Raw genomic sequence first — 12,828 nt, 5'->3', positions numbered from 1 at the left:
GCTTTTAAGAAGCGGACGTTGCTCGCGAGCGTAGAAAATTTTACACGGCTTCTTGATCTCGTTCATATGCACGATCGATGATCGTCCTGCATTCCTTGCAAACGTAAAAAAAAAAGCGTTAATTCCAGTAGCGGCGATCCAGTCTTTCTACTTTCACGATTTATCGATTCAATTTTATTCCAACATTCGATAAAAATCTCTAATATTTCCTAAGTAATAATAATTTGTATATGCAAAGAACGATATCTATTTCTAGTCTTCTTCTATATCCTCTTCCTATAGTTTTCAGAAGATTAAAAATGATATATATATAATTCAAAAAATGATAAGATAAATATGATTGAATTATATAATATATATAATATATATATATAAATATAAATATGATTTTATATATAAAAATTATATGCATATGATATACATATATATTTATCCTGAATCAACTCATTTCAGTAATTTATTTATCGACTTACATTATGCATTCTAATCATCATAAATGTTATTATGGATGTGCGTGTACAGAAAGTTTCGTGTAAGGAAGAAGGAAAAGCATCTGTGGGAACGTCGAATAGAAGAATGAATTAAAATTCTATGCTGCAACGCTACCCCATATCCGGTACCGATTAAACGTCCTTTTCATCTTAATACGGTCGTCGATGCCTCGAGACCCTGAGGTCTCTCACGGATTTATATTACGGTCGATGTTTTGATCGACTATTAATCAATACTGTCAAACGATTAATCATCGGAAATGCATTTGTATTGTTGCGCACAAACATCACATCGAACAATGGCTCCCTTTTATTCTCCTGTCAGCACCAAAGGTCTCTTTGTTTCCTTTATGAATAGTTCGAAAATTTGTTAACATATAATTCAACGTGCGAAAATTAATGCACATAATCGACACTTTAATAAATCCACGACAGACATTATTATTCAATAACTTTAATTGAAACATTATGCCATTTAAATGATATTTTATTATATATACCTATATTATCATTATATATATTTATATAATATATAATGTATATTATATATTATATTATATATATTTATTTAATAATAAACTTTTTTTATTTACTATTAATAATTTTTTAAACTTTTACTATTTAATAATTTTTAATTAAATTAATTTAAGATTATTATATATATATAAATATATTTGTACTTACGGTTATTATGTTATTTGTAATATATTTTAATTTGAATTTGTATAAAGTCAAAAGAGTAATTGAAAATACATATTATTTAAATGCGTTCACGGTAAACGCGTGTTTTTGGATTACGTGAACAAACATGGGAATTGTGTTTTAAGAACGACTATCTTATTTTCAGAGCACGTCGTTGCATTCCAGATTACAGAAAGAATCAAAGGCAACAGCCGCTTACCAAAAAACGTGATTGGACAGTTAATATTGTATTAAAAGATGCACTATTAACCCTTTCTATGCTATGAACATACATGAATTTCAAATATAACCTACGGTATAACTTACACTGATTTGTTTAATCGATACACTTATCTGTGGCATTGTACAATGAAAACTAATTTCAACTAATGTGTTACCTATGTATACATATATCTGAGAGAAATACGATCACAATGGGTTAATTTTCAAATCATTTTAAATACAATCGATATATTTTGCTTACAAAATAAAACAAAGAAATTAATCGATTCAATGCATACTTTATCATAATAAATAAATAACACTATGTAACTTTAAAGTCCCAAATTTATACTTATATCTGTATTTAATAAGTTTTGTTTCATTTTATCGCGATAAAATTAATTCTTTCTTCATATCAGAAGTTTTCAATATTTTTAAATTATATAAATTATACTAATATGAATAATATTATAACTTTCTATATATATTTTTTTAACTATATTTGATTTAACTATATTTTAATTTTCTATATATATATATATATATATATATATATATATATATATATATATATTTTTGTAGAGACTAACAAAAATAAGTTTATAGAAGATTAGAAGAGTACACGTTGAAATAAGTTTATCAAAAAGTTTTATCCCTTTTATTTAAGAAATATTATTTGTTTAAAAATAATTAACAAAAGAAGATAAAGTAATACTTGAAAATAATTATTCATTAAGCACAAATCGTTAAATCTAATAGCATTGTTGGATATTTGAATCTTCGAGAAAATCCTGACTAATCCAGTTTTACGTTTGTCTTTTTTTTTCAGAAGCCAATCAAAGGCTTCTTACTTGGCGTATAGAAGAGAACGTGGCGCCCCTGATAGCGAGGGTAGCTACAAAAGAACGATGTCTCCGACCTCTCGTTTAGAAGATTGGCCACCTCCACGGGATCACGATGATCCGGTTCTGCTACGTGTCACGCCACACCATCCATTACAGCACCATCATCATCATCATCATAATAGTCATCAACAACAACAGCAACAACAACAATCACACGAACTTGCCAAATCCCATAGTGTCGATGCTCTTCATCATCGACTAGAAGAAAAAGCGAACCAACAGCATCAACACTCCGTCGAATCGATTGGAAAATTATCTCACGAACTAACTAAGAAACTTCAAATCACTGACGCTAGAACACGTACCAATGAGAACAACAACAATGACAACCTAGAGGATCGACATCATCATCATCACCATCATCATCACCAAGAGAAAAGATATCAGGAAAAGAGGCACGATTATGAGCAACGAAGAGAACGATTGTCTCCCCAAAGCGTCGAGGTTCTCAACGATAGAAACAGACAATTGGAACGAGAACGTAGAAAATTAGCTGCCAGTTGCGAGCCCTTGTCAGAAAACAGAGAGGTAAGATATTTCGGATCATAACATTGTTATTCAGGAATAAATCACAAAATTTAACAAGATAAAATGTATAAAGACTTGTTATAATTTCTGAATTCAATACAGTTGTAGGCAGAGCTAATACTTTTACGTATATGTTTTAATACGCATGTAGAAACAATAGTAACATTCCGGGCAATCCAATAATTAATGGTAATCTTATTCTTAAACGTAAACACTATACTAGAACGTACTTTTGTTTCGTTTTTCTAGAAACAACTTCGTAATGTGGACAGTGGTTCTCAACCAGCAGTCGGTGAGGATTTCTTCCGCGAAAGAAGCGCAACGATCGAAATGACCTCGCAAAATATCGAATTACTGAACCGTAGGAACGAGAAACGATCCAATGGAGGAAGTACGTCGACCGGTACAATGTGCTCGTACACGGTAAGCACGACGACCTCCTCGATGACTACTACGATTACCAACATGACGGGTAATTGCTGGTCGAGAGGACAGGAAAATGTTGTCGTTCAGAAAGCGGTAGAATCGATGTCTCATCATGACAAACCACCACCGCCAAGTAGTTCACCACCAAGATCTCCGGAAAGAGGAAGTCCAAGAGGAGCAATCCCACGAAGATCCGGAAGCTGTTCGAGCTCCTCCTCTTCCGGTAGATCGACCGATCCCACGTCATCTCCTCGAATCTTGACTTATGGAACACCAACCAAGAGTACACCGAATTCCCCAACTAGAGAGGAAGGCTCCACCGATCAAAGGAAAGTTTCGAGTCCAACTCAAACGGACAGTACAGTCTCTTGGAACGGATCCAATTCTGCTGGTCAATCATCGAATCAGCGTTCGTGCCAAACGAGAGAAACCGAGAATCCTAGAACAGAGAGAACGGAGAGATCGTCCAGTAGTTCAAAATCAAGATCGACGGGAAGTAGATTCTCTTCGAATTCCTCTTCGTCTTCGTCTTCGTCTTCGTCTTCATCATCATCGTCCTCATCGTCGTCATCCTCGATCTCAAGTGTATCCAAATCCTCTGCCTCGTCCTCACCTAGAAACTCACCCGTCGATGAACAAGATAAGAAACCTTCATCATCAACCACTTCTCCTTGCGTCTCTCCTCAACCTGGCATTGAAGGCTTGACTTTGGTACAACGTACCGAAGTAGTTCTCAGAGTTAACGCGGCTACCAGTGACGCGGCATCACAGACCGATCTCATGGAACAAACCGCAGAACAAAACGTTGTCAAACAAGAGGAACCTCTTCTACCGGAACCGAGGAAAAAATTACCGGAGGAGATCGAGTGCGAAGAACTCAGCAGAGATCTCGCCAGTCAACTAAGTCCAAACGACAAATTGGTCCCCATTCTAGGTAAAACTTATTTCGAACAAATTCTATTCTCGTCTTACCCATACAGATATTATGGAAGTTAAGTCGATTAGTCTACGGGGCTCGTAATAATGTCCTTTGTTCGGCTTCGGTATAATCTACCTACGCGTTACGTCAGTGCCTCTCTATTGCTTTCAATGTTGTTCGTATAATTTTACGTTTATCGCCAAAAGATAATAACGAAGGTCAGGCCATGTTTACTCGCATTTTTCAATCAATTATATATAACTTTTTTTACTTGGATTAATTTTTAAACACGAAATACAACATTCACGTTTCTTTAATGCAAGTATTATTTGAATCTTCGATTAATTTATTACGCGTTTATAAACAATTTATATTTCAAACAACAACTACAACGAACGTTATAAAAAAGAATCAAATACGTTTATGTGTATCAAAGATTTAACGATTACAACATAACAGTAAATACACTACGTGCTATATTATTTCGTTTATCGTATAAATTTATTTTGATATATAGACACAATCGTTAACTTTCGATTATAGTCTTCTCAATATAATAAAATAAACATTAATTATTGATTATATTTATCGTTGATTAAACTTAGAAAATTTGTTTAGCTTATTATACTTTTATTCGGTAATGTATACGTATCATGTTATGTTGTTGTCTACATATATATAATAATACGTAGGATAATTGATCGAGCTTCGTACACGTGTACTACGCGTTAGAGCGAGTAAGTGATAACGGTGGAGGGGAGAGGGGGAGGAGAAATGACGCGTAGTATTAGTAGCACCAGAGCGACGACCCTTTATTTTAATAAGCGTTAAACGAATCAACGACCCCGGTCGCGTTATTCAATTATACGTCATTGCTCTCTCTCTCTCTCTCTCTCTCTCTCTCTCTCTCTCTCTCTTTCTCGCGTGCTCGCACTCGTACTCGTACTCGTGATACTAGATGCAACAGTCCCCGTCTCTTTATGGCTTCTATGCGGTACGCGCGTAAACTCCTCGAGCGTGAAACACTGAACGAACAAAGGGAGCGAGAGCGCGAAGCGAGACCTTCTCCCTTCCCTTATTTCAAACTGACTGTTCGCTCGACTCAACTCATTTTTTCTTTTTTTTTTTTATTCTTTTCTTATCAGTTCCAGTGCCGGAGCACAAGAAACCCACCGACTACGTTTCCGGTCTCTTTAGGGTGGAAGCGACCTTGCAGTCAAGACCGAGGCAGCGACTCTCCCTTGAGGAGTCGATGGCCTCTTGCGTTGTAAATGCAGATGACGATGAGAAAAAGTGAGTTATTTATTAAAATCTTAATAAAAATATTTAATAAGTAATTTCGTCCATAAATTTCGAAAGAATAAATTCTTCATAAATTACATCGCAATTATATCCTACTTACTGTTTCTTTGTCAATCGATATTTATCAACGGATGTGAACGATTCCTGAAAGTAACAAGTTTTCTTCGTACTTGTTTCTAAATTTAAACGTGACTAGTTGCGATTTCTACGTATATGTATGTACTTACGTACGCTGGTTTATTTTTCCTTTTAGTGTTAAGAACTCGGCGATATAGGGATATTTCTATAGAATATTAAGAAAGAAACGTTTAAATTCTAAAATGACAGTTTTTCATTGAATGTTTGCGTAGATTTAAATTTAATCAGTTTTGTTTTCACGATATGTTGGTTTATTATAATTTTGATGCTATAGTAGGAACGTATCTGTTTACAAAATATAACATGATCGTTGAAGAGTAAGGATAACTTAAAGAGTAAGGAACTTGTTTGAACTACAAACATATTCAATAACAATAATAATAATATAATGATAATTACGGTGATAATGGTCGTGTAGTAGTAGCAGTAATAGTAATAGTAATAGTAGTAGCAGCATACGCGTATATACGTATGTATGAAGGAAATAGAATGCAACGTAACACAATTGATAATCAAATTAGTTGAAAAATTTTTCTTCTGCTTTCGCAATTAGCGGTAGAAAATTTATGGACATCGTGATAGGGGCATTTGGTGTTACTGTATATATAGGTGGAATGTATCTTTTACACCGCTAATAAAGATTCGGTATCGGTTTTTTATCGGTACGCTCTCACTATGGAGAGTTTTTTTTTTCTACCGAATTCCTATTAAAGTTCGACCGGTTGTACTTACGTATACATACCTCTATATACATACCTACATACGTACTTACATAGCTAAATGCGTTAATTAGTTTCAATGAGCTCAAAGCCTTACTTCGAATGATCCTGCCGTTAGATCGCGGCAACTCTTAAGATCTTTGATTTTCACTTGGATAAAGAGAATCATTTTGTGATACTCTTAAGCCCAATTGCTTTTAAAGAAACTTTAAAGATCGACGTTACCATTCGAGCGTAATTAATCACCGTAAGCGATCACGATAAACCCTATAGACGATTCCCGTTCGCTCTTTTGGAACGGTGCCAAGGATGGAAATTTTCTCCGTGTTCACGATATCCCGCGGCTAGAAGGAAGCAGAAGCAATGAAATAAAAAGGAAAAGGAAGAAGACGATCTCGGCACGTGCTCTTGGAAACATCGCGTGCTGCTGTCTCTTGCCTGCCAAGCGAACGCACACATAATGATTCTTTATTATACCGACGAGTGACGTTTACGTGGGCGTAGACACAGCAGGATTCCTGCCGAGCATCATTAATGACTCTCCATTAACGCCGGAATTTAATTGTCGTTTATCGAGAGTTCGTCGAACGGCACACAGCATGATCGATCGGTAGCGTCGATTCGAGATGCGATTTCTCTTGATTTCCATGAGAATTCTAACCTTTCTATTTCTTTCCATCGTTTCTTTCCTCTCCTCTCCTATCGGCAGAAATTTCATCCTCTCAATCGGATAGTTAACTAAATGCTTTTCTAAACTAATTCTCTATAATGCGATGTAACATTGAAATTAGACATTTCATTAATTATATTATATTACGTGTATATATAATACATAATATGTGTAATATATATAATATATATTATGTATATGTATATATATATATGTAATAATAAATATAATTATATTATACTTCTTTGAAATTATATATAATTTTTTATGGATTCTATAAAAAAATTGAATAATATGAATATTATATATAAATAATATACAATTAAATAAATGAGAATTATTATTTTCATATTATTTCAATTTTTTCTCAAAAAAATTCGTATTATAGAGGATTAATATTGATTGAACACGGAATATATATGAACTTTGTTTTTTTTAATTCCTTCAATCGATAAAAAATCGTTTCTTCTCGTACTTTACGATTTCATCTCATCTCTCCTCTCTCTTCTTTTTTATTTCTCTTACTTTGTCTCTCTCTGGATTATTCGAGGACAATACTTCCGCCGGCATGCTTAAGGAGAAAGTACTATGAGCACAAGATTGTTGCGTAAGCGACCATAAATGATATTGTCAGGCAGCGACTACTCGGTGGTTGTTGTCTAGATATCATATTATTTGCCAGTCTTGAATGGATAGTTGGTAGCATCGTTGCGGCCAATCGTAGTGCTTGTCGTATCCGTGCCAAGTTCGACTACCGTGCACAAAAATGGAGAGGAAACGTTCGGAGAAGTATCGCATTGTAGCTCGAATATTATCAATAGTGTCGTTTCTATTTGACCTTAACACATTGTTGACACGTGTATACTCGTGTTTGCACATGCAACGTAATTATTAAAGTATAAAATCGTATAAGCAGTTATTATACCTATAACATCGTTTATTACATTCAATAACGTTTGCTTATAATTTTCATAGACGTATCAATCAATACGTCATCAATTTTTCCAAATTCTCTTTATTTTAAATAACGATTTTAATTCGATCATAAATCTAGCTGATAAATCACTAGATTCACTTGGTCGATCGCTGATTCATGCATCTTATGTATACATTCGCGATTGGTTATTCTTGATATCGAGATTACTCACGGAAGGATTTTTATTTTTTTTTAGTCTCTTAGAGATAATCGAACACCGATAATGAAGGACAAATATTGATAATGATTACTTGGAAAATGAAAGATAAAAAAGAAGCGAAACAAAATCATATAAGATTCTTTCATTTACACGAACAAAAAGAAAATTGGAAAATTAACGTAATCTCTTTTTCTTTTAGACACGAAAGTATACCTTCGGTTCCTGTAACCCCATCGTCAGCTGATCCGAGCAGCCCGCTTTCATCCACTTCGACATATTTCACGACGTCCGAAGGTAAAGCGAGGTTTCTGACGAGATATTCTCGAGACGTTAGTGTCGATGATTCAACGAGATCGGAAGATACGACGGCAGTCGTTACAGCGGATAATTCGGATCTCAGAAAGAAGAAGGTAATTAAAAAATTTTTATTCTTAATCCATACGTTACTATCTGTCCGTGAAACTTGGCTTAACGAGATAGAAGGGAATCACTGTGACTTTCATCGTTATTTCTAAACGTATATATATACATACGTGTATGTACGTACGTATGTATATATATATATATATATATATATATATATATACACACACACACACACACACACACACATGTGTATATATATATGTGTAGGAACATACATATGTACACACTCGACAATTTCTCGTTTATACGTCACGAATATAAGGACAGAGACGGTAGCAACGACAATAGGGGAAAGTTTATGGGTCGCCCACGTTCTGCTCATTAGATTTATCTCGATCCGAGATCGATTCTTCTTCCGCAAAAGCGGAGGACTTTAGCTTTCTCAAAATTCCGTTTCGTTTCACTCTTCGATTAACGAGGAAGGGGATCGTTCGGGTTTCAGGAAGAGCTCGTGATGCGATTGGACAAGAAACTGGTTGTCCTAAGGGCTGAACAAGAGGCTGTTAAAGAGGAGGGAGATATAAACGAAGCCCTCGGTGCTCGCGTAGCTATGCGTATTTCCGCCGCAGCTAGACCAGCTGAAGCGTCCAAGTATCGACTTCACGTTGAGGAAGTTGGCAAGATTACTAGCCTTCTTCTTAGTCTTAGTGGAAGATTGGCTCGTGCTGAGAACGCCCTTTATGGTATGCCGGCCGATCACGCGGAGAGAGTGAGTATTTTCCCTGTCAAATGGGACGACATTTTTCTTCACGATTTTCTATCCCGTTACAATTTTCTATCCCGTTATTTCTTCTTCATATTAAAGAATTTAATTAACCTTCGAATCCACACGATTGCACGAAATCATCACGAAATCAAAATTTTTAATCTTTCTGGTTATTTTTTTCTTTTTTATTCTTTTATTAAGTTTAGTTTCTTTTTTCTTTTGTATTCAATCTCTTACAAAAAGATTATGGCAATGTAATTTTTTTTTAATTACTTTCGTTGTAATGTTTTTTTCATAAATAAGATAGTATTTTTTTCATACAAATTTCTACATAAATAAATCATTGAGATGTTAAAGAGAGATTCTCGCGTAGCAGATGAAATGAACCGATTTTTTATTTTTGTACAATTTTAAAGGTGAAGTTTATAAAGAGAGAAAAAGAGGGAGGGGGTAGAATTAATAAAATTATAACTCGTTTAATAATACAATTCGAAAACGGTAAATGTATTCAAACAGATTGTATTATACAGTTTTTTATTTTTTTAAGTTTTATTGAAACCGTTCAGTGTAATGTTTCAAAATTTGATAGTATCAAATAATATTCGAAATATATCTCGAAACTCTTATATACTCCTGAATAATAATATCATCTTTCTTGTCTAATCTTGATAATCTTTCTTATCTAGGAGATAATGTGCACGTGACTAGTTTTTCGACCTCGCTCATTTATAAATACATTTTTTTGAAAACTACACTTTTTAATTTGACATGTAGAATATCTCAAAGATTAATCAATCGATTAACTTTATCAAAAATACATGAAATTTCTTATAATCTTTTACAGAAATTATATTTACTATTTTAATTTTTTATTACTTTTTTGTTTTAAGATTGTTATTAATAATCTAAAATCGAATTTACATCAATAAAATTGTACTATTTCACCAACAATTTTTATTTCAGTTTTTTTCTCTTTTTGTTTTAATTTTTTTTTTAATAGTTATATTCTTTACATAAATTGACTAATTTTCAAACCTTTACCTTTAAAATGACTATGACTCATGTTATACAGTACACCAACAATTACTAAAATATCGACACAATTATATGCTTTTAAATAAATAACAAAGAAAATGAAAATAAAAGAAATATTTTCAAGTTTTGTTAAGTGTCTTTATATCCCGTTCAAAAAAATGTATTTTAGAATTATTAATAGTTTTGTTAGAATAAATTTATGGGAATTATGATTTTTTACACGTCAAAAATTCATCCTTAAAATAAAAACTAGAGAATAAAAAATTTGTTAACCGAAAATCTCTCTTTAAAATGAAAGAAAATAATTTGATTTATACAAAGTATTCCTTGATATCGTTTTCAATGTATCTGCACACTACATTAAAATACTTTCTTTTGATCGTAGAAAATACTAGAGGGCAAGAGAGATAAGCTGATAGATCAGCTGGAAGAAGCCAAGGTTCTGAAGACGAATATCGATAAGCGCAGCATCAACGTTTCAGCGATCCTTTCAAAATATTTAAACGACGAGGAATTTGCCGATTATCAACATTTTATCAACATGAAAGCTAAGCTAATAATGGATACCCGTGAGATTCAAGACAAAGTGAAGCTCGGTGAGGAACAGTTGGCTGCATTGAAGGAAGCTATCGATTAAATCGATTAATAACGACGATGAACTTTAATGGAGACGTGTACGAAATTAAAATAATATTTTAAGTAAGATATTCGTAAAGTATAACGATCGTATTTAAAAGTCGCGATTAGTACTCGAATATTTCTTGAGAATATTAATGAACGAGACTCCTCATTCATCGTCTATGCGATGCCGAATCGAAGTCTGAACCTATGAACTTGTAAGGAAAACAACGTGAACGAGCAAAGATCAATCATATTATTAATTATTGATCATATCAATTGCAATGCATAGATATATAACGGCTATACATGTATATATACATACTTATTCCTCCTGCGTATAGATATGTTTGATCTAAAAAAAAAAAAAAAGAAGAAGAAGAAAGAAAAAAAAATAATAATAATTCTTTTTAAAAATTTTCGAAGTTTCTTTCTCACGTAAACAAGGCAGAGAAACTTTTATATAAGAAATTTTTATAAAACAATGGAGTCATACAATTATATATCGAGTCACACATTGCATAAAAAATTTAATGACGAGTATAATTTTTGCCCATTTAATTTTGTCAACTTTCTTTGATAAAATAACAAGAATAAAACATTGTAACGATCGTTTCACATTTTCCTTATTAATTTAGGTTCGGACTAAATCTCTATGATCTTCGAGAGCCAAGTGCCTATGCTCAAGTGCCGCCTAGTCCTTTTTAAGATTACACGTCGATCTTCTCCCCGTGTTCCCTGGTGATCCGCTCTAGGAATAATATTTCTCTTAACTTTATTAAACGATAAGTTTATTAGAGGGTAACATGAGGATAAACAAAAGGAAAGAAAAAAAAAAAGAGAAAAAGAAAAAAGATACACGGGAAGCTTCTTCTTTAGATCTCGCCTCGAGGAGAAAGCGACATCGTAATCGCACGAAAGTGATACGAGAAAAAAGAAAGAAAAAAAAAAAAGAAGTGAAAAACTTGATATGTAAATATATATAGAGAACGAACGAAGCGAAGATATAAATGTAAACCTTTAATTGATCCCTTCCTCTTTCGATAATATGTATGAGGTAAGCGAATGATCGTTCGTTATTTTTGTCATTTCTATATATATGTATATGTGTATATATACATATATACATATATAAAAAGGAAAAAAAAGAAGAGAAAGAAAGTAACCATATGGAAAGATTGAAGATATCGCTTCGCTTGTACGGGTACGCACGCATACCTGAACATAATTATTGTATTAATGGATTATTCGTAAATCTGTGAAAAATTCTATCGTGTTATCAAATAATTGAGAATTATAGAAACAATCAAAATTCTAATATGTATCATGTAAAAATTTGATTATTATTTTTGATAAAGAAGAAATATATGTCGTCGACGACATACGATCGAACGAAACACACAGTGTTTGACTTCGGTGCAATATTGTTTTTAACTCCTCGGAAGGTCTGATAGCGCGAAATGGAGAGCGGTATAAACGAGATCTTGACTAAACTGAATTAAAATCAGAAAGAAATAATGTAAGTAGATATCGTTGACGCGCTCGAAACTTTTACACGCTGCTCGGTGTAAGCATTTACATTTCGCGTATGTTTCACGAAGAAGCGAGACGTTTGAAAGGAAAAAACCGAGAAAGGGAAAAAAAATAAAATAAAAGAAACAAAAAAAGGAAGAAAGAAAATGAATATGCTATACCCGTGCTGCCTTCTTATATACGATATGTGATATAAGAGTATAAGGAGAGCGTACGCTTCGCGTCACGTCGCTAAACGTTTTTTCTCGTTTCGACGTTGTATCTTTAAAGATAAGGCGACGTTGTACATGTACATATATATATTATATAGATTTTTAGTATATAAGCGCATACACAGGACATACTACCGTATTATCGAAATTACATACACGAG

The 12,828-nt window shown here is 33.3% G+C and overlaps 1 protein-coding gene across 4 annotated transcripts in view; it reads left to right on the top strand.

The window, feature by feature from the left end:
• Positions 1–11,878, top strand: part of LOC122636273 (serine/arginine repetitive matrix protein 2-like) — a 241,813-nt gene extending 229,935 nt beyond the window's left edge. For 3 of the 4 annotated variants that reach the window (XM_043827317.1, XM_043827316.1, XM_043827320.1), the window contains exons 9-14: positions 2,224–2,827; positions 3,077–4,187; positions 5,318–5,465; positions 8,337–8,547; positions 9,006–9,272; positions 10,690–11,878. In XM_043827317.1, coding sequence (XP_043683252.1) covers positions 2,224–2,827; positions 3,077–4,187; positions 5,318–5,465; positions 8,337–8,547; positions 9,006–9,272; positions 10,690–10,941 — 2,593 coding nt within the window. In that variant the 3' untranslated portion in view covers positions 10,942–11,878. Of the gene's footprint in view, positions 1–2,223; positions 2,828–3,076; positions 4,188–5,317; positions 5,470–8,336; positions 8,548–9,005; positions 9,273–10,689 lie in introns of those variants that run through there. The other variant, XM_043827319.1, reaches the window with a different exon arrangement.
• Positions 11,879–12,828: the final 950 nt, after the last annotated feature.

Source organism: Vespula pensylvanica, chromosome 21 (genome assembly GCF_014466175.1).
Source record: "Vespula pensylvanica isolate Volc-1 chromosome 21, ASM1446617v1, whole genome shotgun sequence".
Taxonomy (NCBI): domain Eukaryota; kingdom Metazoa; phylum Arthropoda; class Insecta; order Hymenoptera; family Vespidae; genus Vespula; species Vespula pensylvanica.
This window is presented reverse-complemented; position numbering and strand designations above follow the sequence as displayed.